The 25,064-nt window shown below is 38.1% G+C and overlaps 1 protein-coding gene across 1 annotated transcript; it reads left to right on the top strand.

The window, feature by feature from the left end:
• The first annotated feature begins 7,422 nt into the window (after positions 1-7,422).
• CMAS (cytidine monophosphate N-acetylneuraminic acid synthetase) lies at positions 7,423-24,670 on the top strand. The gene is given in 9 exon segments (XM_023755523.1): positions 7,423-7,719; positions 7,721-7,755; positions 13,435-13,577; positions 13,722-13,877; positions 17,013-17,146; positions 19,190-19,284; positions 19,659-19,830; positions 20,559-20,712; positions 23,730-24,670. Coding segments are annotated over 9 exon segments (1,311 nt in total). The 5' UTR covers positions 7,423-7,488; the 3' UTR covers positions 23,921-24,670.
• The last annotated feature ends 394 nt before the right edge of the window (positions 24,671-25,064 follow it).

Genomic DNA, 25,064 nt, shown 5'->3' with positions numbered 1-25,064 from the left:
TCGGGCCAATGGGTCAGCAAGGAACTTGAGACTGCCAACAGCTATGTGGGTGAGCCATCTTGGAGTTAGATTCTCCAGCTCTAATCAAGCCCTGAGATGATTGTGGTCCCAGTTGAGAGCAGGACTGAAACCTCATGAGAAACCCTGAGCCAGAATCATCCATCTTGTTATGCCCAGATTTCAGGATCCCTAAGAAACCACACCAGGGAGCCAGCCATGTCTGATGCAAAAGCATAAGAGTCTTTATTCAAGCCCGGGCTTGGCTCCCCTACCCTCCTTACTGACGCAGCAGCAAGTGGCAGAGAGCGAGCTAGCCCTGTGGGAAGAGGGGTTTTATAGGGGGTTGGAGAAAGGACTGTGGGCCCTGCTGATTGGCCAGGCACAAGTCGGTGTCTTGTTACACAGGATGTGGTCATATCTATGGCGCACACTTCCCTTGATTGTCATTGGTTAGTTTAAAGAAGTCCTGGGTGTGGCTAGCAGAGGCTTGGGCTTCCGGGAAGAAGCCTTGCCGAGCACATGGCTGTCCAAAAATGGAGGATCCAAGGTAAGATGGAGGGCGTAGTCCTTACCCTGGGGCAAGATGGAGGGCGTAGTCCTCGCCCTTTCACATCTAAGTTACTCTCTGACCCTTAGAAACTGTGAGATATATATGTTTGTTGTTTGAAGCTGCTAAATTTTAGGGTAAGTATTATGTAGCAAGAGATAACTTATACATGACTAGTAACAGTTGCCAACATGTTCAGATGGCATTGAATCTTAATTTGAGTCAAAGGAAGATAATCACTACATTGCAATACAGCAATCTCATTTATAGAAATCTGTTCCAGGAACTTTCACCTATATCATTACGAATTTATACACAAAGTTATCAGGGATTATTACCTTGCATTAAAATGTTCAGCAATAAGGAATTGTTAAATAAATTATGGTCTGTCAAGTTCAAGTAATTTTAAATGAGTTTTAACAATAAGTCAAAAGACTTTGAAATGATACAAACAACAACAGAATATAAAATTGCATACATAATGCACATACAACTCTAAAAATCTATTCATTAAAAAACTAGTAAGAAAGTCTTAGCTTAACTCATGAAATAGAAGTGATGCCTTTAGTGTCTGTGAGCCTCTAATAACTGCAGCCTCTGTAATTCATTTTTATGGGCATGTATAACATATCCCTTGAGGACTCACAGAAATACTAAAGAAAAGGGAACTTTATACAGAACTGGGATTCTTGCATCACCAGACACTGACTATGCTGGATTTAGAAGTTGGTATGGGTTCATTCACACCCACTTGCTGGTGAAATTCATCAATGTTAAAAAATTATAATGAGCAATACAATTCACTGATCTTTTTTTATGGGCCAAATTCTGAGCTAGGAACTCTTACAATATCTCAATTAGTTCTAGCATAAAAATGATTCCTAAACCAGAACTGAGATTTAGACATGGCTGTCAGATGCTGCTACATGATACCCTGTGCCACGCCAGCATAGCCAAGGGTGAACCTGAGGAGGGGTAGTGAAGAATTGAAGAAAAGACAGACAAGAGAATGCAGCTGGGGCTTGGTGGACCTCCTGTGCCTGGATGAGGACACAAAAGACCCAGCCTGCAAGCTGATGCTTTATTTTATAGTCTGATTAAAACAAGGGTAGATTAACACGTATATAAATGTTCTTGTTTTGGCAACACTTGCTGCACCTCCCACAGCCCATTAGCTACTTAGGAAGGAATTAAGGAGGGCTGCAAGGTCAGGCTTAATTATGCTAGGAGAGCTCTGCCCTCGGGCTGGGACTTGTTTGTGGCCCTGCCACAGGTCATCCTAAGGCTTGACCCTAGAGCTGCTCCCTACAATACCCCTTCCGCTGTTTCTATTCGTATTAAACAAATCTACATATTAGCAGAAGGAAGAATTCTAGAAGCCAGTGTGACCACGGAGGCAGAGATTGGAGTAATCCAGCCACAGGCCAAGAATGCCAGCTGCCATCAGAAGCTAGAGGAAGCAAGGAATAAATTCTCCCCTAGAGCCTCAGAGGGAGGTGGCTGATTTTAGCCCAGTGATATTGATTTTGGACCTCTGGCCTCCAGAACTGTGAGAGAATACATTTCTGTTATTTTAAGCCACCAAGTTAGTGGTAATTTATTATAGCATTCCTATGAAACCAACACACTAGCATTTTCTTGAGGATTTTATGTCTTTATAAGGCATATTGATTTGTCATTTTCTTGAGGTATCTTTGTCTGATTTTGGTACCAGGATAATACTGGCCATAAAACCCACATACCTGAACTTGTGCCCATAAAATTTATCTTCTCTCCTGTTCCTAGCCAAAGCCAGTCCTTTCACCTAAGATTAGACTGCCTCCCTGTAGTCTACTCAAGGAAATTGCTTCAGCAATTCTTTCCTCTGCATCATTAATTTTTCCCTTTCTACTTTCCATTGCTACCACATGGAGATGCTATTATTTCCCATCTCTTAATTTAAAAATAAAATAAAAACCTCTTTTGACCTCACTTAACCCTTCAACTATTGCCTCTTTCCTTTTGGTTCTTTACACAGCTCTTTATTTAGTTGCCTATACTCACAATCTCTACATGCCCTCATCCCATTCCCTCTTTAATCCACTCCAGTCAGGGTTTTATCATCACCAACCAATGGACCTGCTTTTTTTAAGATCACTAGTGACTCTACATTGCTAAACACCATGGTTTCTTTTTATATTATCATCATAGCATTTGATATAATTGATCACTTTTTCCTCCTTCCACACTTTCATGAGACAGAATGGTAGCTACCACACAGGCTACATTCTATCTCAGTATCTTTTGCTGTGTCCTTTTCATTGCCTTAACCTCTATATGGTAGTGGGCCCAGGACTCAGACTGTGGACTTTTCCATCAATGTTTTCATTGTAGCTAATATACAGTTTTTTTCTCTTTTCTATATACCTTCCCTGACTACATGTCATCTAATATTAGGACTTTGAATACTGTCTATATGCTGATGATTCCTAAGTTATATTTCTATTCAAAACTCTCCCATGCCGAAACCGGTTTGGCTCAGTGGATAGAGCGTCGGTCTGCGGACTGAAAGGTCCCAGGTTCGATTCCGGTCAAGGGCATGTACCTGGGTTGCGGGCACATCCCCAGTAGGAGATGTGCAGGAGGCAGCTGATCGATGTTTCTCTCTCATCGATGTTTCTAACTCTCTATCTCTCTCCCTTCCTCTCTGTAAAAAAATCAATAAAATATATTAAAAAAAAACAAAAAAAAACTCTCCCATGAACTCCAGTCCAATGCATTTAATAGCCCACTTTTATATCTCTTTGGATGTCTAATAGGTGTTTCCTACATGACATCGTGTATAAAACAGAATTCCTAATTCTGCCCCCAAACTGGTGCTTTTATACTCTTTTCCATCTCAGTTAATAGCAGCTCCCTCTTACTAATGGTCAGGTCAAAGATCTTGCTGTCACTCATCTCTTTTTTTTACTCCCCTTATCTGGTCTGTCAGCAAATCCTATTAGCTATACCAGTGGTCGGCAAACTCATTAGTCAACAGAGCCAAATATCAACAGTACAACAATTGAAATTTCTTGTGAGAGCCAAATTTTTTAAACTTAAACTATACAGGTAGGCACATTGTTATTAACTTAATTAGGGTACTCCTAAACTGGCCTTTGCTAAAAACGTCCTCAATCTGATTGAGGTATGTTCGCTGAGGTTGACCCCTTCCAACTCTCCCATCCACACTCGTCTTGTATACTTGTTTCGTCTATCTCCTTTCGTTCATCCTCTCTATATGTCCAAACCATCTCAACATACCTTTCTCAATCCTCGACACTACATCTTCTTTCACTCCACAATGTTCCCTAAAATTAATTTAATAAACTTTACTTTAAGTTTTAAGTCAACTTCGCACTGTACGTGCGCGCCCGCACGTGGTATTTTGTGGAAGAGCCACACTCAAGGGGCCAAAGAGCCGCATGTGGCTCGCAAGCAGCAGTTTGCCAAACACTGAGCTATACTTTTAAGATATATCTAGAAATTGAGCACTTTTCATTACCTTTGGTGTATTTCCAGTGTCCAAAAACATACGCGACACACAGTAGGCATGCAATAATAATTTGTTGAAAGAATGGATGAATGATGTCATATATCTACTCTCTATAATTTCCTTGACAATGTTTGGGCCATAATATGTTAATTTGATATCATCTGGCCCACGTGTTCCTCTCTATTCTCATATTTTGCCACTAACCAACAAGAATCATATGCTCCAAGTGTAGTGATCTGCTTCATATTTATTATGTTGTATCATTCCATTGTGCATTCCTCAATAGTGTTCTCTTAGCTTAGAACATTCCTACACATTAACAGTATTTCAAGAGTCATGTCAGCCAACAAAAATCTCATTCTAATCTAAATACTTCTCCCCTGGCGCTTGCTTACCTCAGCACACATAAATTCTATCACATCACAAACCACACTCTACTGAGGTTTGCCGGTCTCACCCTCAGAACTCTGAGCTCTGTCTTGCTCATCTTGCTTTGGGAATCCTAAAGTGTAGCACCGGGCCTGGCTTGTGGAATGCAATAAATGTGTGCAAATGAATGAATAAAAGGACCCCTCTGTGTATTGCATTTGTTCGTAAATGGACTCATAAAACAAGAGGTAATATAAAGATATTTTTTACTATAAATATGAATGAATGATTCTTTGGTAGCAAGACTTAACACATCTTTAAAGGAAGAATGAGTTGAATATTTGCTTTAAGAGTGGTTTATTTTTATCCCTCCAAAGTAATCCAAAGACAAGCAAACATTTCCTCTTCCTGCACAGTAATTCTCTCTCTTACCCTTTCTCTTTAATCTTTATTTTATTTTGAAAGAACACAACATGAGATCTATTGTCTTAAATGTTAAAGTGTACAACACACTACTGTCAATTATAGGTACAAGGTTGTATAGCAAATCTGTAAAGTTCATTCATCTTGCTTAACTTAAACTTTATAACTATTGATTAGAAAGAAAATATATTAAATGAGTATATTCTAATTTTATTGAAAAAAATATTTTTCAAAATTTCTGTGCCATATATTGAATTAGAAGAATCACCTTCCACTTTTACTACCATTCTCTCTCTCTCTCTCCCCCCCCCCCTTTTCTCAAGCTTGAGACAACCAGTTGTCAGCTCTAACCAAAATTGTACTGTAACACTACAAAGACTACAAAATGCTTTATTATCATAAGGTTGCAACTATTATGTACAAAAGTATGTGTGGGAAGAGACTGGAAAAGTAATATGAAATGCAATTCACTGACATTTACCGAGCACATACAGTGACCTACACTCTGTTCTGGATGTGATTACAAAGAAGGAACAGTCCCTTTCTTGGAGGAGTCCACAGTCTCAGAGCATTTACTCAGATTGCCGTAATCTCCTTTGATAAGAAACTGTGGTGCCACTTGCTCTGTCCCCAACTTGGAGGACACCAGTGTGCAACAAGAGTCAAACTTCTGGGGTTTCTGTGGCCCATTAGTGTTTATGAGCATCTAGGGAGTTACGGTGGAGAATGTCAACTGTATTATTAGTGGGAACTAAGGTTGTTATTGGGGTGGGAAGGAGAGGAGAGTTTTTGGTATGTAAGACGCAGATGTCCTTCTCACATGGTTACCAAAAACTCAGTGTTGCTATGTCTGAAGCACAATAACTGCAAAGGTCCTATGCAGAGAGCTAGTGTACGGGCAAACTGACCACTAGACCTGTAGTTTTGGGATGGTTCTTGGAGTCTGGCCCCCTTCTTCGGGCACTGCATTGATATTTGTTTATAGCCATCCTTTCCCACATCCAAGAGGAGCACAGCTTTTTCTCCTAAAAGCAGTCCCAGGAAGGGCTAGGCCGTTCGCTACTTCACATGCAAAGAGATTTAAAGTTTTCAGTGCTGGTCCTAGGACCCAAACACTAAAGGCTTATTCTGTCTCTTTCAGAAAGGGTCAAGACCTGAGAAGCACAAAGGTCTTTTTTTTTGCACAAATTGCTTTCCCATCTCACTTTGAAAGGGAAAGCAATACCACTACTTTCCATTGCTTCTGGATGTACTAGTCTCCACCTAGGGCAGACAAGAAAATTCCCTACTTCCAGATACAGGCTTGCAAAAGTGGTGAAAGACAAAATGATTGTTAGGTCAGTAATCAAGATGTTTAAATGATGCCACTGGGGCTCTTTCTCTCTTCTCTGTCTATCGTGGTCTTGCTTTCTTCTGTATGAACATCAGCCTGCCAGCCCATTTCAGAACAGCAAATCCCCAAACCCCTTCCCTTATCCAGCTCTGAGGATTCAGGTTTATAAGGCCCCAAGTAGCCAAAAGCTCAGCAAGAGAAAGATCCTTTCTTTCAAAGGGTCTCTGGGAAGGACGCCAATGGGCTCTGCATGATTATATGCCTGTCCCTAGACCACAGCTGTGTTCAGGAAGATGAGGTACTTAGATTGACCAGCTTGGGTTACACACCTTCTGTTACAATGCAGAGGATGTGAGTGAAAGCCCCACCAGGTAAGGTAAGAAACAACTCCTAAAAGGGAAAGATTTTTAGCAGACAAAACATTAACAAACAAACAAACAAACAAACAAAAAACACCAAAAAATCCCAAACCAAATGAACATGAAAAAAACTAGAATAGGTGTTTACTAGCTAGGGGGGAATAGTAGGGTTGACCTCCAGGTTTTTGCCGCTAGGTGACTGGTGATGTTAATAGAAAATGCAGAGGTAGAAGCAGTTTGAGCCCATATTGAGAGTTGAGTTTTTAAAATGTTGAATTGAGGGTGACATTCGAATGAGATAATATCTTGGAAGCAATGAGTCACAGGAGCATAGCAGAGAGATATACGTTTAAAATATAATTTTAAATATAAAATTGATTCATGTTAAGGTGCATCAGGGTATGCAGTGGGAAACTCACTACAATTTTTTATTTTTTAAAATACATTTTTATTGATTTCAGAGAGGAAAGGAGAGGGAGAGATAGAAGCATCAATGAGAGAGAATCATTGGTTGGCTGCCTCAGGCATGCCCCCTACTGGGGATCAAGCCTGCAACCTGGGCATGCGCCCTTGATCAGAATCAAAACTGGAACCCTTCAAACCAGCTAGGGCCCCAGTATAATTCTTAAGTGGGTAAGTTCTTTAGATTAATAATCTATATTGCCTATTTTAGAAATCTTCTAACAATATCAAGCCCCCATCCCCCCTCCCCCCGCCCCCCCAGAAGCTGCACTTCCTTCCAGTCATCTCTGGACTTCCACTGCTAGGCTTGAGTCTGGAGTCCAGGCGACCTAAGAGACCCCAGCGATAGGGTGTCCGGGGGCGGGGCCCGGTACAGCCACCCGGAGAGCGTTGGGGCGGGGAGATCCGGCGGCGCCGAGCTGAGGTGGTGAGAGAAGAGCTCCCGGATGTGGAGAAGCTGGGGAGGAGGCGTGGGAGGAAGATGGACTCGGTGGAGAAGGGGGCCGCCACCTCCGTCTCCAACCCGCGGGGGCGGCCGTCCCGGGGTCGGCCGCCGAAGCTGCAGCGCAACTCCCGCGGCGGCCAGGGCCGGAGTGTGGAGAAGCCCCCGCATCTGGCGGCCCTTAATTCTGGCCCGGGGGCGGCAGCAAGGGCATTCCCTTTGAAGAACATTTAAGCATCTTGGGGGGGGGTCCCGCTCATTGGCTGGGTCCCTGCGTGCGGCCCTTGACTCGGGGGTCTTCCAAAGGTGAGCACGGACCGGCGGGCAGCGCGGCGGGGGCGGGGACATCGGAGCATCGGGGGCGGCGGAGCAGCGGGGCCCGAGGAGCAGCGGGGGCGGCGGAGCAGCGGGGGCCGCGGAGCAGCGGGGGCTCTGGGGGGCGCTCGCTCCTGGAAGGGGTGTGCGGGATCCGGGGTGTCTGGGCCCCGGCTGAGAGCCCAGGGAGAACGGGCTCCAGCTTATTCCTTGTTCTGTAGCTGCCAATAGTCATGACCTGGGACAGTTCCCCACCCCGCCCTTGAGAATGCCCCCCTAAATGCCCCCCTAAATGGGGACATTTTCTCTTAACCGTCTTCCGCCGCCCCGGCCGACCTCGCTGGGGAAAGGAGGCCACTCCGGTGAAACGTCTGCGGCCATCGGTGAACTCCAGGCAGAGGCCACGGGGTGCCACTGTTGCTCGCGTCTGGTTGCCGCTGGGTGCTGCTGATCGATTGGGGAGGCGGCGGGTTCCTGAATGGAGGCGGGTGGATAGGCTTTCTCATTCTCAGCTCAGCTTGGAACACCTTCCCTGACCTTTGAAAAATGCTCAGAGCTATCTGCCTGTGAGTCAGCACAACCTAGGGCTCCCTGCATTTGTTGGTAGGTGAGCGACAGTGGGAAAGCGTACAGCCGGCTGTTTTATATGCTCGTAAATGGTTTTATCAGACCTTTGGAACCTGGGCTGCCCTGAGGACAGTTTTATTGTTCATCACATAGGGACGTTGCCATATGCCATAATGGTTAGGAGTTACAAGCTGATGTCATTCATAAAAGATGGGAGGTAGGAGTCTGTGCCAAGAATACATTTAACACATAGCAACTTCAGCCTAATTATATTTGAATGTGTTATTGTGGAGAGTAAATTATGTTGACCTTTTGATGTTTGGATCTTGGTTTTTAAAGAGATGGCTGTTTTTGAAGCATGTTACCCACATTTATATACAGGTATAAATTTACTAATTTCTTTAATGTCTTAATCCAAAGGAAGCCTGGGTGGAGAGAGGTAAATAGGATCTGGCACCCAGAAGATAACAGTAACGTAACAGGAAGTGTGCAAAGGAGAGATAGGGGTTTAGTTCAATTCAGCAAACATTTACTGAGCCCTAATTTCTGCTGTATACATCCAAGGGAATAATACCAGGGTGAATGTGACATGGTTCGTTCCTTGTGAAGTCCGCAGGCCCACGTTTGAAAATTTTTACCTCCTTACAAAGGGTATACACTGAAAAATAAGGGCTGAGATGAAGTGCATTCAGGCAGCAGTGATGCAGTAAAACCCTATTTTTGTGAAATGAACTAGAAATCAAAATTACAGGTTGAGCCCGGCCGGTGGGCCTCAGTTTGTTGGGCATCCTCCTGTGCACTGATAGGTTGCCTGTTCCTCTGTCAGGGCACATGCCCAGGTTGCAGCTCACACCGTTTAGACCCTGGCATTTTCTAATAACACCACCAGCCACCTAGGGGCAAAAACCTGGAGGTCAAACTCATTGTTCCTGCCCTAGCTAGTAAACACCTATTCTAGTAGGTGTTTACTTAGTAGGTGTATCTCATGGGCTTGCTGAGGGAATTAGGTGAAATAAAGTATACGCAGCCCTTAGAACAGTGCCTGGCATATAGTGTGTGATCTATCCTTGACATTATCCCCTTGTATTGAAGGTTTCTACAATCTTCATCTCTTCCATGGGCCAGTTTCCTTACTGGTAACATTGGAAAGTTATAATTATCTTCAGAGTTGTTGTTTTTTTAATTCTAACATTCTTTTGAGCCAAATGTGGCCTGGAGAGACCCCTGGTCTACTAAGTGAAAAGCTTCTTGTGAGCAGGTACTACCTTTCTCACTCTGGTACGCTTTATGTACAGAACCTCAATTAAATGTGCTGGTTTTAACTTAATTCACTTACTCTGAAGCTGCAGTTGGAATTTGGAGCAGCCTCCCTCTACTTTCTTTCTTCAACAAATATTTACCCCAGGAAGGAAATCTGCCTGATTTGTGTTTTTCAGGAGATTATTTGTTCAAAATAATAATTTGACTCAGTTGAGGCATAGTTTCCTGGCCTGCTCAGAATCAAAGCTAGCAATATTTTATTTTATTTTATTTTCAGAGAGGGAGAGAGAGAGAAACATCAATGATGAGAGAATCATTGATCAGATGCCTCCTGCACGCCCCACACGGGGGGATCAGAGCCCACAACCCTGACTGGGAATTGAACCTTGACCTCCTGGTTCATAGGTCGACGCTCAATCACTGAGCCACGCCAGCCAGGCTAAGCTAGCAATATTTTAAAAGCTACTAACTTGGATAGTAAGCAGTCAAGAAAAATACTGAGATAATTTTATTTGCATTTAGTAAAAAGCTACTGTTAGAGCTGAGTTTGTAAAAGCTTGATTTTCAAAAGTATAAGTAAACCTCAGAACAAATTGATTTTTTAAAATATTGCCTTACATACTTGTGAAAAATAAGCATTTCTTAGTTGTGGACTTATGACTAATGAAAGGCCTAATTGTGTTCTCTTTAAAATGGCAGTGTATGATTTGAAATAACTTTAATAGGCACCATTGTTGATATTCCTGTTTATCCTGTTAGATGTAATATGATTTTATGTGAGAATAAAGCCATTGACTTTTAGACTTTGACATTTACTCTAAATTTGATTTTAAATTTTGTTAGGCCTCTTTGTTCACTTGCTCATTCTTTCTCCTTTGCCCTTCCTCATCTGATTCCCCTATATCCGTGGTTGGTAAACCGAGGCTCTTTGGCCCCTTGAGTGTGGCTCTTCCAAAAAATACCACGTGCGCACGTACAGTGCGATTGAAACTTTGTGGCCCATGTGCAGAAGTATTTTGTGGAAGAGCCAAACTCAAGGGGCCAAAGAGCCGCATGTGGCTGCCGAGCCGCAGTTTGCCGACCACTGCATATCAAAGGAAATTATCTACTTACTTAGACCCTTTAATAATAGATGATGATCCTTGGATTTTAAGTGTACATATTGGATGCTATTTTCATATCCCCAGTGCCATTGCCTTATATTATACATACAATTTTGGACCTTTGATGGTCTGAAAGCAGAACTCCTGTTTTCCTTCCAACAGAGTCAGTGTGAGGATTAAATGAGACTGTAGATTTTTTAAAAAATTACCATTTCTATTTTATTATTTTGAATAGGGAACATTTATTTAATGTTCATTCTGAGTTGTGGTTTATAGTTAATCCTATAAGAACCATTTGAGGTAATTATTATCATCACCTCCGTTTTACTGAAAATTGAGTCTTTGGGAGATTATTGATGTTGTATAGAGTCATGTAGCTAGCATATGGTGAAGCCAGGATTTGAACCCCTTCCTTTAGAGCCCATACTCTCAACCATTTACTGTTTCATTCAACAAATATATATTAGCACCTGTTATATAGCAAGCACTGTAAAAATACTTTGTAAAAGATAAAGCATTGCCCTGACCGGTCTGGCTCAGTGGATAGAGCGTTGGCCTGCGGACTGAAGGGTCCCAGGTTTGATTCCAGTCAAGGGCATGTACCTTGGTTGCGGTCACATCCCCAGTAGGGGGTGTGCAGGAGGCAGCTGATCGATGTTTCTCTCTCATTGATGTTTCTAGCTCTCTATCCCTCTCCCTTCCTCTCTGTAAAAAATCAATAAAATATATATTTTTAAAAAGATAAAGCATTATAGAAAGTAATTATTGCTTCCTCACCTCTCCTTAACTGCTTAAAGGGGTTGTGGTACTGTGGTACTGTGGTACTGTGTTGGCCTCTGTCTCCATGATAGGCCCAGAATTTCTTAAGAAAATGGTCTGTGTATCCCCAGTGTCCAGACAAGTGCCTAGTTCCTGAAACAGACTATGACTAAGTACACATTTCATGACTGAAGGGTCCCGGGTTTGATTCTGGTCAAGGGCACGTGTACCTCGGTTGCAGACTCCTCCTGGCCCGGGCCCTGGTCAGGGTGTGTGCAGGAGGCAACCAATCAATGAGTTTCTCTCACGTTGATATTTCTCTGTCTTTCTCTCTCTCTTCCACTCTCTCTAAAAATCAATGGAAAAATATCCTCGGGTGAGGATTAAAATAATAATAATAATCAAAAAGATCACTGAATCCTGTGGTGTTGAATTTTCATACAGTAAAGAGCAGGATAATAAATGGCTTCAGTAATTTATTTCAGTTAGTGATGTAAATTATAGGTCAAATGACCCATGTTTTTGCTTTCACTGTTCACTTTTAACTACTGGTATATTCTGTTACCATCTTAGCACCCTCCCTTCACCTTCTCTATTTAAAAAATTCACTAGGTTTTCATTGGTACTTTGTTTTATACCTTTGACTGTGACATTTCTCCAGTGAAAAACCTATTCCCGATTACTTCAGATTTTGAGATGGAGGAAGACGGGATCCCTATGTTCTGTCTTGCACAGAGTGACGTGAGTAGGGATGAGACACTTGACCCCTAGCCAGTGACTCATCGTGTTCATTAGGATTCCTTAGAAAAAAATTGGTGGGGAGGAAGGATAATTGACTTTACTCTACATTTAAATCCTCCTTCTGCAAATATTAAAGGGAATATATAAAATGAAATTAATAAATGAAATAAAGAGAGGTCAGAAAATTTTCTTTAGTTACTATTTTTTCACTCTTGGCAATTGAACACAGACATTTGAAACTTATAGTTTCTCTTGAGAGAATGTTGAATAAAGGGAATAAAAGAAAAATATATGCATATGGCAACAACTAAGTCATTAAATTTACTATTAAAATTTTGTGGCTATAGTAATATTCACATTTGTTTCTAGCAGTGGGGATTTGTAAAGGTCCAGGAAACTTAAGTTCAATAGAGACTAGTTCACCTCTCCAGAATAGCTTTTTGATTTTAGTTATCATTCATTTAAAGTCTAAATGGGCAATTGTGTTAGCTGTGGTTAATAGAGCTGTTAAGCTACTAGTATACTCTCCTGAGCCAATAAGGTCCTGTTCTAATTGTTACCAAATGGATTGTAACCCAGTCTATTATGTTCAAATATTTGTATGTATACCCATTGTTAATTGGAGAAAAAAAAGAGTTGCGCATTTTTGTTATTTTGAGCCCAGACTTATCATGTAGTCTCTTCTAAGCTTGAAATTTTCAGCTTCATGGCTTGGTTAAGCCAAGTCCATCTTTTTCTTAGCAAGTATATTAAAATACTTCATAAAATATTTTAAATTTGGATGAGGAATAAGAAACAAGATCATTTTTGTTTTCCTTAGACTTGAACTTCTAGAGCTAGTGTTTTGCTTAATATACCAGTAGCCTTAAAAGTACCAAGTATCTTTATTTCCAATTTTATGAAACTATAATTTAGAGCTACATAAATGCTATTTATTAAATAACAATATATGTTGTATGTGGTGTAAATATTTCTATGTATAAATATAAACAAATCTAGGACATTACTTAGATATTTAAAAATACTGTTTAAAATATAAATAAATAAAAGTACTGTTTATATTTAAAATACTGTATTTTTTAAATTTTATAGTACTTTGGATCTGTAACATTTTGATGATACAAAAACTATTCTAAAATTATGTAAGCTGTATTTTAGGGTTTTACAGCTCCTTTTTATCTTTAATGATTTCTTTTAGTGATTTGGCTTTATTTATTTGTTCTTTTTAATATCTATACAGTGTGTGGGTTTCAACGGACCATGATGAAATTGAGAATGTGGCCAAACAGTTTGGTGCACAAGTTCATCGAAGAAGTTCTGAAGTTTCAAAAGACAGCTCTACCTCATTAGATGCCATTGTAGAATTTCTTAGTTATCACAATGGTATGAGTTTAATAGTATATTCAAAATTTTATGTAATTTATAACTTGCTTGTCAGTTCACAAGACTTGTTTTAACATTTGCATTTAAGATTACTGTCTTGCAAAGAACTTTATTCTGATGTCCTTTTGTTTCGTCTCTTTAAAGAGGTTGACATTGTAGGTAATATTCAAGCTACTTCTCCATGTTTACATCCTACTGACCTTCAGAAAGTTGCAGAAATGATTCGAGAAGAAGGATATGATTCTGTTTTCTCTGTTGTGAGGCGCCATCAATTTCGATGGAGTGAAATTCAGAAAGGAGGTAATTTGTTATGTCACTCTTTATTTTAGCTCATTTTATGGAGAATCAGTTTTTCATATGCAAATATTCTTTAGGAGTGAGGAGAGTAAAAAGGAGCAGTAAAATAAAACATGATTCTTAACCCTAGTAGGTAATGACATTTCTAATCAGTTCTCAATCTTGTGATTACTGAGGGAAGACAGTCAAAATTAATTCTTTGCTTTATTTTTACAAAGGAATATTTTAACCCTTTATTTGCCTTTTCAGATTGACATATAATTTTTCTAGATCAAGTACTTTTATGTTCGTTTTAGACATGTTTGATAAACTCCATATAAATCATATAGAATTATAGGAATAGAAAGCATCCACCAAAGAGTTTAGGTGGACCTCAATAATGAATTGTGTAGTTACTTCGCAAAATATGTTATTCCTTTATGTAAGAAGAGTTTCATAGTGTTTAGGTAGAGCCTGATTTCTAGCCAGATAAATTAGCAAAATATGTAATAAAGAATAGAATCACCAACAAATAGGTAAATATAACATACTTAGGAAAGGCATTGTGATTTCTGTTATGTGCCTTTTGTTGAGTGTAGAAAAGCTGGTCTCTAACATATGTGTAATTTAAGATGTTATTCTTTTGAAGATGTATCTTTAGCATGTTATTCCATTATCTTCTACCATCCATTGTTTCTTATAAGAAATCAGCTGTAATTCTGACCATTGTTTCTCTGAATATGATTTTCTTCAGACAACTTTTAAGATTTTCTGTTTATCTTTAGTTTCTATAGTTTGACTCTAATATGTATTATTGTGGTTTTCTTTGTGTTCACCCTGTTTGGAGTTCTCTGAACTTTTCATATCTATGGATTGATATATGTCATCAGCTTTCAAAAATTCTCTTCAAATATTTCTTTGGCCACATTTCCTCTCCCCTCTTTTTCTGGACTCCAATTTAAATGGATTTTAAACAATTTTATAGTGTTCACATGTCTCTCATAGTCTGTTCTATATTGTTTATTTTTTCTTTGTGTTTTATTTTGAGTAATTTTGATTGACTTATATTTGAGTTCATGTATCATTTCTTCTAACTTGTATTGTGTACTCTAAATTCTGTCCATTGAATTATTTCAAATACTGTGTGTTTACCTATTATAGAATGTACCTTTAAATTATTTTTTAGAGACCCCATTCTCTGTTGAAATGTTCCATCTTTTTATCCTTATTCTTCTTTTCAAACTATAAGAGAACATCCTTCCTATATAATAAAAGGCTAATATGCAAAATGTCCCCTTGGGAGTTCAACCGACCGGGGGTTTGACCACTCGCTATGACATGTGTTGACCACCGGGGACGGTGTGGAACAAAGGAAGGTCCCATCAGCAGTTGGGGAAGGAAGGCCTCAATCAGCCCTGATTGCCAGCCAGGCCTAGGGACCCTACCCGTGCATGGATTTCATGCACCGGGCCTTTAGTTTATTTAGGAAATCACAGAGGTAAAAGTAATTTGTAGAAGAAATAGGCTTAAGAAACAAGTTATAGAGGCAAAGGAAGGGCCCTTGGAGCTTAGAAGTGAGGAAGGTAAAGGTGACCAGACTGGGGGAGTGGGGGTGGTTGAGGGAGGCACTGGTATGCTCAGGGAGGGAGAGCACCTCATTCTTTTTTAAAAAAAATCTTTTTTTCTAATTTCTTTAAGATGTTCATGATAGTTATTTGAAAATCCTTGATTGTAACATCTAGGTCATTTATAGTTCTGTTCCTGTAACTTTTTTTTCTGATTAGGGGTCATGTATTTCTGCTTCTTTATATGTGTCGTATTTTATCATGTGCCAGACATAGAGACTGAAATATATATTATTTTCCTCCAGGGAGGACAAACCTTTTCTTCTATCAGGCTGATAGGATAAGGGGCTAATCACTTTGATCTAATTAGGAGTTGGGCAGTGTTGCAACTATAAAAATTCTTCTGGTTTCTCCTTATTCCAGCAAAGTTCCTCTGCTTATGCCAAGTTTGATCTTTCTCTTACCTCTTTCTCAGACTGAGCAAATAACCCCAGAGGGAATTCAGCCACTGATCCTTGTTCACATAGGAAAGACTTGTCCCTCTCTTTTCTTCAAAGTGCCACTTGAATTATCTTGTTTATTTGCTTATTGCCTATCTTAACAACTAGATTGCACATTCCATGAGAGTAGGAGTTTTGTTCACTGTTGTATATCCAGTGCCTATAAAACTATACCACATATTTCAATATATGTTTGCTGAATATTTTTCCAAAATATACCAAACATTGGGGTGGAGTTGAGCAGAGGATGGTTTCGTTAGGGAAGTATGTAGAGGTTATTCCTAGAAGCTTTTATATACAGAAGTGACAACCAAAAGTGAAGAAAGATTCTGAAGAATCTCCAGTTATTAAGCACACACACACAGCACAAGTATATACATACCTGTACACATCCACAAACACAATTTAGGAAAAACTAAGTGAAAAGGCAAAGGAATTCCTATATACCAGTACTGAGGGTGTCATTTATTATATTGTGTTATGATAATTAATGTTGATATTGCTGAGCCTTCATTACCAAGAATAATAATAAATGTCATTTATTATTATGGTTAGTTTCTTTTTTAACCACTGGTAAAAATTCATAGTACATTATATATTCATTTTTGTCACTATAAAAGTTTCGGTAATTTAATAGGGAAATCTTCATTTTTCTATAATAATTCCATGACTGTCATTTCTCAACCACATTAGCTGAACAATGCATACATTGTATTTCTATAGAAACAAATAATGGTAAATAGTTTAAAGGAGTCAGTTATTGATTATGGGTAGTTTATGGCAAATCCATTTTTTGACAACTTTAAGGTTTCCCTGATGTCCTCCCAAAGCATTATGTTTATATAAATACTTTAAAATATTAATTATGCAGAATTCCACTGTGAAATACTTTATCTTTCTATTATTGCTATTATTAGAAAACAAAGATAAGTCATCAGAATTATTATGGATTTTATTTAAATCCTTTTAAATATTTATCTAGATACAGAAATATTCTACATTCTGAGTTCATTTTTATGCTTTTTAAAAAATTACTAAATGAATAATTTTAGTATCCAAAGCAATGTGGACTTAATATAGCTTTTTGCTTTTAGTTCGTGAAGTGACTGAACCTCTGAATTTGAATCCAGCTAAACGACCTCGTCGACAAGATTGGGATGGAGAGTTATATGAAAATGGCTCATTTTATTTTGCTAAGAGACATTTGATAGAGATGGGTTACTTACAGGTTTGTGCCTTCATTTTAAAAAACCTTTGAAACCCTTTTGTGGTATACTTTGAGTTTCAGGAAGAGGTATGGCACAGTTCATAATGGAAAATATCAACCTGTAGAGCAGCGGTTCTCAACCTGTGGGTCGCGACCCTTTGGTGGTCGAACGACCCTTTCACGGGTTGCCTAAGACCATCCTGCATATCAGATATTTACATTACGATTCATAACAGTAGCAACATTACAGTTATGAAGTAGCAATGAAAATAATTTTATGGTTGGGTCACAACATGAGGAACTGTATTTAAAGGGCCAGAAGGTTGAGAACCACTGCTGTAGAGGAAAGGCATAACTGACAAGATTTACTATCTCAGCATTTATCCTGCAGGCTTACCCCAGACTGATCTTTGGGATTCAGTAAATATGCAAGGAATTCTGCTACAACTATCTATATATATAAAAGCCTAATATGCAAAGTGTCCCCTTGGTAGTTCAACCCACCGGGAGTGACATGCGCTGACCACCAGGGGGTGGTGCAGAACAAAGGAAGGCCCTGCTGGCAGCCAGCAGCCAGGGAAGGGAGGCCCCAGTTTGCAGCCAGCAGCCTCTAGGGACCCCACCTGTGCACGAATTTCGTGCACTGAGCCTCTAGTAACTTTATAATAAGAAATGAATCAAATATTGAATGTTCTACACTTGTCCTGGTATTCATATTATTCCATTCAAAATTTTAATTTATGGTTGTGTTACTGTCAGGTTGTAGTTGTACAGTTGAATAACTTCTGTTGCTTTAAAAAGAAACAAACAAAAAGTATAGTAAAGGTGAAACAGCACCAACCTGGGCATCAGGAAAATCAATTATAGTTCTCTCTCTATCCTTATGTAATCTTGAATATATTATTTTATCTGTTCTTGCCCTTATTTTAAAATAAGGAGGTTGGGTGTTTCTCTCATCTTTAGAGCCTACATGGTTACATCATATACTATTTTTTATTGTAGTTATAGCTATTACTTATTCAGCACTTACCAAGGACTATATGAAACACTACATAGGATATCTCTTGTAATCTGCATAGCAACAGAATAAAGTGGACATTCCTAGCCCAGTTTTTCAGAGGAAGAAGTGGCAGCTTTGAAAAATGAAGTAATTGGCTCAAGGCAAAAACAAGTAGTAAATGGTATTGTCAGGATTTGGATTCAGATTCTTATGTTACTCAAAAATAGCGTTAAAAAAAACACACCCTAAAACTCCACTCTCTCTATAGTAGAAATTCTAATGTGACTCATGCTCTGAAGGAAAAGTGTTTTTTCAATCTTCTGGTCAGTGTTTAGGCAAACTGTAGGCTGGCTATTTAGTTAAGTTTGAGTGTTAAAGAAAATTTGATTTGACAGATAGAGACACCACCCTCCCTAACTGGTTTGACCCTTTCCTAAAGTGTGAAGAAAATGAAGTCTTTCATCTAATTTGTGAAGAGACTAGCAATTCTTGCCCCCATATCTCAGGATCAGGAAACCATCCCTATCTTTGCCCACATATGACTCAGACAGTACTGCCCACTCCCATCTGGAGCACAGGGATCTAAGATAATTCTATACACTAGATACTCCATTTACTTTTTCCTTTTCTATCGTGTCCCTTAGTTTCAAATAGGAACAAATTCCGAAAACATTTGTATTACCTTTGAATTATGAGAGAGATTGCCAGAACAGAAAATTCCTGTGGTTAGAAAACTGGAGGATGGGTATTTTCAATTTTTGCAATCTTTTAAAGTAATCTCTCCAAAGGAAAATGAGAACTTGCACTGTGTAGATAAAAGTTGAAAAATGTTAAAGTTAAAAGAAAAATGTAAAAGTTATTTGTTTAATGTAGTTTGAATATATAGGAAATAAAAAGATAAGCTTTTCCCTCAAAAAAGGGATTTGTTATATGTCATTAATATTACTGGGTTATTCATTTTTCTCAATACTGTAGAAATGAATTCATTGTTCTATATTAGAAACTTTTTAATATATGTGAATGCATGTAAAAACCAGCACTCATGGCATTTGTACTATGTTTAGGGTGGAAAAATGGCCTACTATGAAATGCGCGCTGAGCACAGTGTGGACATAGATGTGGATATTGATTGGCCTATTGCGGAACAACGAGTATTAAGGTAAAAACAAGACTGATATGGCCTTTGCACAAGACTCTAACAATATTGTTAGTAGATATGTTAATTGTACTTATGAACACTGATTTGTGATACTCCAACCATCTAAGGATCTGTGTAATTCGTTTGCTCATGTGAGGAAGACATATACATAAACTATTCCTTTAGATGACTTATTCAATACATTGAGAAACACATAGTCCACTTAGACCATACTACTTATTCTCCACTGTAAGTTCAAGTGTATTTGTGAAGTGAATATGAAGGGTACTTCTGAATAATTGGATGGGAATGGGTTAAGTTTCCTGGCATTAGCCAGATGAGAGACAGTGACTAGTATTGCACTTATATTCAAAGGTCTATTTGGTTTCTTTTAGATATGGCTATTTTGGCAAAGAGAAGTTTAAGGAGATAAAACTTTTGGTTTGCAGTATTGATGGATGTCTCACCAATGGCCACATTTATGTATCAGGAGACCAAAAAGAAATAATATCTTATGATGTAAAAGATGCTATTGGCATAAGTTTATTAAAGAAAAGTGGTATTGAGGTATGTGCCCCTGAATACAGCATTGTTTTTTAAGATTATGATTCAGGGTCAAGGAATATGTAAGGGAAATGAGATATACATTTTTAATATCATCTATTAAAATATCTGAAATTTAGCCTTCATGTGCCTAGAAAATTATCATACTATTTAATTTTAGATGAACAAAATGTCAACCAACAAGTAAATGTTTATTTAATAAGTATGAACGTATTATTTTTATATAGGTGCTTTCTAGTTGCCATAGGATCTTGCAACAAGAAAGATTTAATAAAAAATAAGTGTCAGTATTTAAAAATAAAGCAAATATCTTATGAACTTTAAAATGTAGCTTATTCTTATTAAAAATTTTAATTTATAATAGCTTAATATTTATGTGTATTTAAAAAATGAAGGCTAAGATGATTTTTCATAACTGACTAGAACTCTTACATATGTGTTTCTAAGCAGCACAAGAAACATATTATAGACTTTTCTTTGGGTAAATTGAATTATAGGAGAATCTTAAATTAGCTTCAGACAGTTTATGTTGCACTTTTCACCTGTAGGTAGAATCCTTTCCACGGTAGAAAACTGTCTTTCACCTTTACAGGTCTACTTAGACATAGTAGAATTTGTCCTTCAAAAGGTCAAAGGACTACTCAGTTGTGACTTGTATTGTTTACCAAGGCATTATCTTATTCTGAAAGATTTCTGTTTCTCTTATTTTCTCCTTTTTTTTTTTTTTAAAGGTGAGATTAATCTCAGAAAGGGCCTGTTCAAAGCAGACACTCTCTTCCTTAAAACTGGATTGCAAAATGGAAGTCAATGTACCGGACAAGCTAGCAGTTGTAGATGAATGGAGAAAAGAAATGGGCCTGTGCTGGAAAGAAGTGGCATATCTTGGTTGGTATCTTTTTATTCAGCCATAATAAAATGAATCAGGATTAAAAAAAATAAAGAAAGAAATAAGAAATAAAATTTCCACAATTAGCATGATTATAAAGAAATAGAAACTCTCTTACACTACCGATAAAAGAATTAAATTGGGACAGCCCTTCTTTTTTTTTTTTTTTTTTTAATATATTTTATTGATTTTTTTTACAGAGAAGAAGGGAGAGGGATAGAGAGTAGAAACATCGATGAGAGAGAAACATCGATCAGCTGCCTCCTGCACACCCGCCACCGGGGATGTGCCCCCAACCAAGGTACATGCCCTTGACCGGAATCGAACCCGGGACCCTTCAATCCGCAGGCCGACGCTCTATCCACTGAGCCAAACCGGTTAGGGCGGGACAGCCCTTCTTGAGGTCACTTTAATAACATTTATCAAGTGTAGCCTAGAGGAGTGATTACCAACACATGCTGTGGAGTCAGACCACAACCTTGATGCCAGTTTTGGTAAGGAAAGCCTAGGTTTCCTCATCTGTAAACTGGAACTGTTAAAAGTACCTATTGTCATTGGTCTATTACCAATGATATAGTGTGGGTAAAGCATTTAGCAGATTCCTAATACATAAAATGTACACTCTGAATATTTTTAGCTATTATTAAATGTACATCATTTGTTTGTTTGTTTGTTTGTTTTAAATGTACATAGTTTTGACCCCAAAATTCCAATTCCAGGAAAGAAATTGAACAAATGTGGCAATAATAGAGGAAAAAAGAAATGACCTAAATATCCTACAAAAATAGAATATCCATAAAATTGAATACTGTGCAACCATTAAAAACAATGGTCAGATCTCACAAGTTTTTCACTTTAGTATTAAGCAAATATATTTATTAGATGTCTGCTATATGCAGGCTTTGAACTGGTTCCTGGGACTTAATATATACAGAACTTACAGTCTAATGATGTCAATATTTTAAATAACAATGGCAAGTTATATATAATAGCTATAAGCCATGTATGAAATAAATATTGACAAGGCTAATATGGGGGTCAAAAGCATCACAGAATGCTTTGGAAGCATATGATCTGGGGACTCAGGAATAGCCTTTGAACTGCATGTACAGATTGTATGGAGAAAAATACTATAGAGCCTTTTTTTAAAAATATTTTATTGATTTTTTATAGAGAGGAAGGGAGAGGAATAGAGAGTTAGAAACCTCAATGAGAGAGAAACATCGATCAGCTGCCTCCTGCACACCTCCTGGGGATGTGCCCACAACCAAGGTACATGCCCTTGGCTGGAATCGAACCCGGGACCCTTCAGTCCGCAGGCCGACGCTCCATCCACTGAGCCAAACCGGTCAGGGCATTATAGAGCCTTTGATAGAAAATGGTCCAGGTTTTGTAAGAAGAGAACAATTCTATTGGAACATATAACAAATCCCAGCTATACTTATTATCTGTGTGACCCTAAGTAAGCTTCTCTAAACCTTAGTTTTCCTGTTTATAATATATGCCAAAATGTAGTGACTGTTCATAAATAGTGGTAATTAGGATGATTTTGAATATTTTTGCCTTTATTTAAAAAATGTTTCCAACAAGATATGCATTATTTATATAACATAAGAAAAAAGTGTAAAAAGTAATAGTTAGAAAATTGGTAAAATAGAGAAGGAACTTCAAATTTTTATTTAAAAAGAGCAGTGTTTTATATGGACCACATAAATATATAACAATGTGTTCCTTAAAATATTGACACTTTTATATGTAAAATTTAGTAAGTAAAGCTTAATTTGAGGGATGGGTAATACAAAGAAATACCCTAATTTTAATCATCTTTCAGTGAAAACAATTTAAATTTCAGTACATTTACCAATAGGAGAAAATTTTGACTAGATAAATGTAGAAAAATATAAAACAAACTCTTAAACAGCATGTTATTATTTGTTTTTGCTCTGTACTATAGTAATAGTTATACTCAGAATGGGGAATCTAAGGTACTGGGAGCTTCTGAAATTTATTCTGTCAAAAAACGGGGAGTTGAGAAGAAGCAAGGCAAGGGGAGAAGGGATGTAGTTATGTTAGTTGTAATGGTAATTTTTCAACAAATAAGTGTTACTCAAATCAGAACTATTACAAATTAAAAGAGACTTACGACATATCAACAGCAGCCCATGGATGTGGCTCAGTGGTTGAGCATTGACCCAAGAGTTTGATTACCAGTCAGGGCACATGTCCAGGTTGCAGGCTAGATCCCCAATAGGGGCCTTGCAGAAGGCAGCCAATCAATGCTGTTCCTCTCTCAACGATGTTTCTATCACTCTATCCCTCTCCCTTCTTTTTCTAAAAAAATCAATAAAAACATATATTTTTAAAAAGATACATATCAAAAAAAGAAAAAGATACATATCAACAAAATGTAATATGTGGAACCTTTTTGGGTTCTGATTCACAAAAATCAACTAAAAACCAATTTTGAGAGAACTGAGGATATTTGAATACATACTAGATTATTAGGTGATATTAAAGAATTGTTGATTTTGTTAGTTTGATGATATTGTGTCACTTTTAAAAAAAATGTATCAGAGATAAATGCTGAAAAGTTTTGGGGGTAAAATATATCTGGGATTTCTTTCTCACCTCCAAAAAGCAAGGTGGCAGGAAATAGAGAAAAAATATTGATAAATGATCCAAAACATTGATAATTATTCTATAAGAACTTGAGGTTGTTGCATATATTTGAACTTTTAAATAATTCATAGTAATTGTAACGTACATGGCAAGCAGAAAGTATACTCCATTTTCCTCCTTTGACTGATAGTTTATTTGAATTGCTTAGGAAAAACCCTACACCTCAATTATACTTTTAAATACTCTAACATATTTTTGTTCCATCTAAGCTGTAGTATATACAGCACTTTGGGTTACTAAACTTACTAGAATTACTTATTGTTTGCTGTTTGCATCATTTGGAAAGAATATTCTTTGTCTCTTTAAATGGTCAACCAGTGTTTCTTTTCTGTGGTAGGAAATGAAGTGTCTGATGAGGAGTGCCTGAAGAAAGTGGGCCTAAGTGCTGTTCCTGCTGATGCCTGTTCCACGGCCCAGAAGGCTGTCGGGTATATTTGCAAGTGTAATGGTGGCCGTGGTGCCCTCCGAGAGTTTGCAGAGCACATTTTCCTACTAATGGAAAAGGTTGTGAATTCCTGCCAAAAATAGAAGTTAGTATAATGTGGGGGGAAAGTATACAGCCTTCTTCAGCTATTTTACTTTTATTTTTGATTAAGTACAATTCCATGTTTTAATGTTATAGACAATGTGACTTGATTTGTGATATATCTTCATATCTTTTAAAGCAAAGTCTTCTCAAGTTGTCTCTCCAAAACCTTCTGTGAAATAATTGTGCTGTACTTTTCTCTTTATGCAAGATAATTATTTAGAGATTGATTTACAGTCTTTCTCACATTTTTAGTAAATGCAAGTAAGAACATGATCAAAATTGACTTTGTATTGTACCCTGTAAAACTGTGTGTTTGTGTGCTTTTGATGATGCTGATATTTTATTTATTTGGGGGCAGTGTATCTGGTAAGACATGCTCTTCTATTAATTAAAAAATACATTTCACAGACTTGATGAAAACTGCCTTGTTGCTATAGAAAAAATTTTACCGAACATGCTCTGATTCCTTTAAACACTGACCGTGCAATGAGTGTGAGAAACAAACCACTAACTACTGGGTGTAAAACTCCTGATTATAGCACATATACAAAGTGCAGATAATCCGAAGAATTGTTGTGAAGATTGTTTGCAGTTACCTTGAGGTCATGGTAATTATGTATACTAAATTTGGCTCTCATCACAATTTTATAGCCACCACAATTACTCTCCTACCTAGTTAGATTCTAAGAATCGGACATTATCTCATAAATATGGACATTTACCTAATAAACTAACCATTTCCTGTGGGACATTTGCATCTATTTCAAGTAAAACAACAATTTATGTAAAACTCTGGCAAGAAGCAATTCATTCAGGCCAAGCTTTGCTGGAAGCTGTTTTCCTTTGTCACACCTAGTTAGATTTGTACAGTTCAGAGTCTGCCCCCTATAAGCCAGACAGACATTGGGAGAAAAGAAGGATTATCTTTTATCTTAATCTTCTTACCATCTTGTCCTGGTTTTACTCCCATCTTTCTGGCTTTTCCACAGCTGACTATTTTCTCCTATCCCTTAAATGTACATATCGCAACGGTTCTAACCCCAGTTCTTCCCAGAGACCACATCTCTATTCAGTTTCAGCTGTAGCCTCCATGCAGATGACTCCAAATCTAATCTCTGCTGTGAGTTCTGGTTGCACTTCAAA

The sequence above is a fragment of the Myotis lucifugus genome, unplaced genomic scaffold, assembly GCF_000147115.1.
Source record: "Myotis lucifugus unplaced genomic scaffold, Myoluc2.0 scaffold_78, whole genome shotgun sequence".
Taxonomy (NCBI): domain Eukaryota; kingdom Metazoa; phylum Chordata; class Mammalia; order Chiroptera; family Vespertilionidae; genus Myotis; species Myotis lucifugus.
The sequence above is the reverse complement of the archived record's forward strand: the minus strand, read 5'-3'. Positions and strand labels throughout refer to the sequence as shown.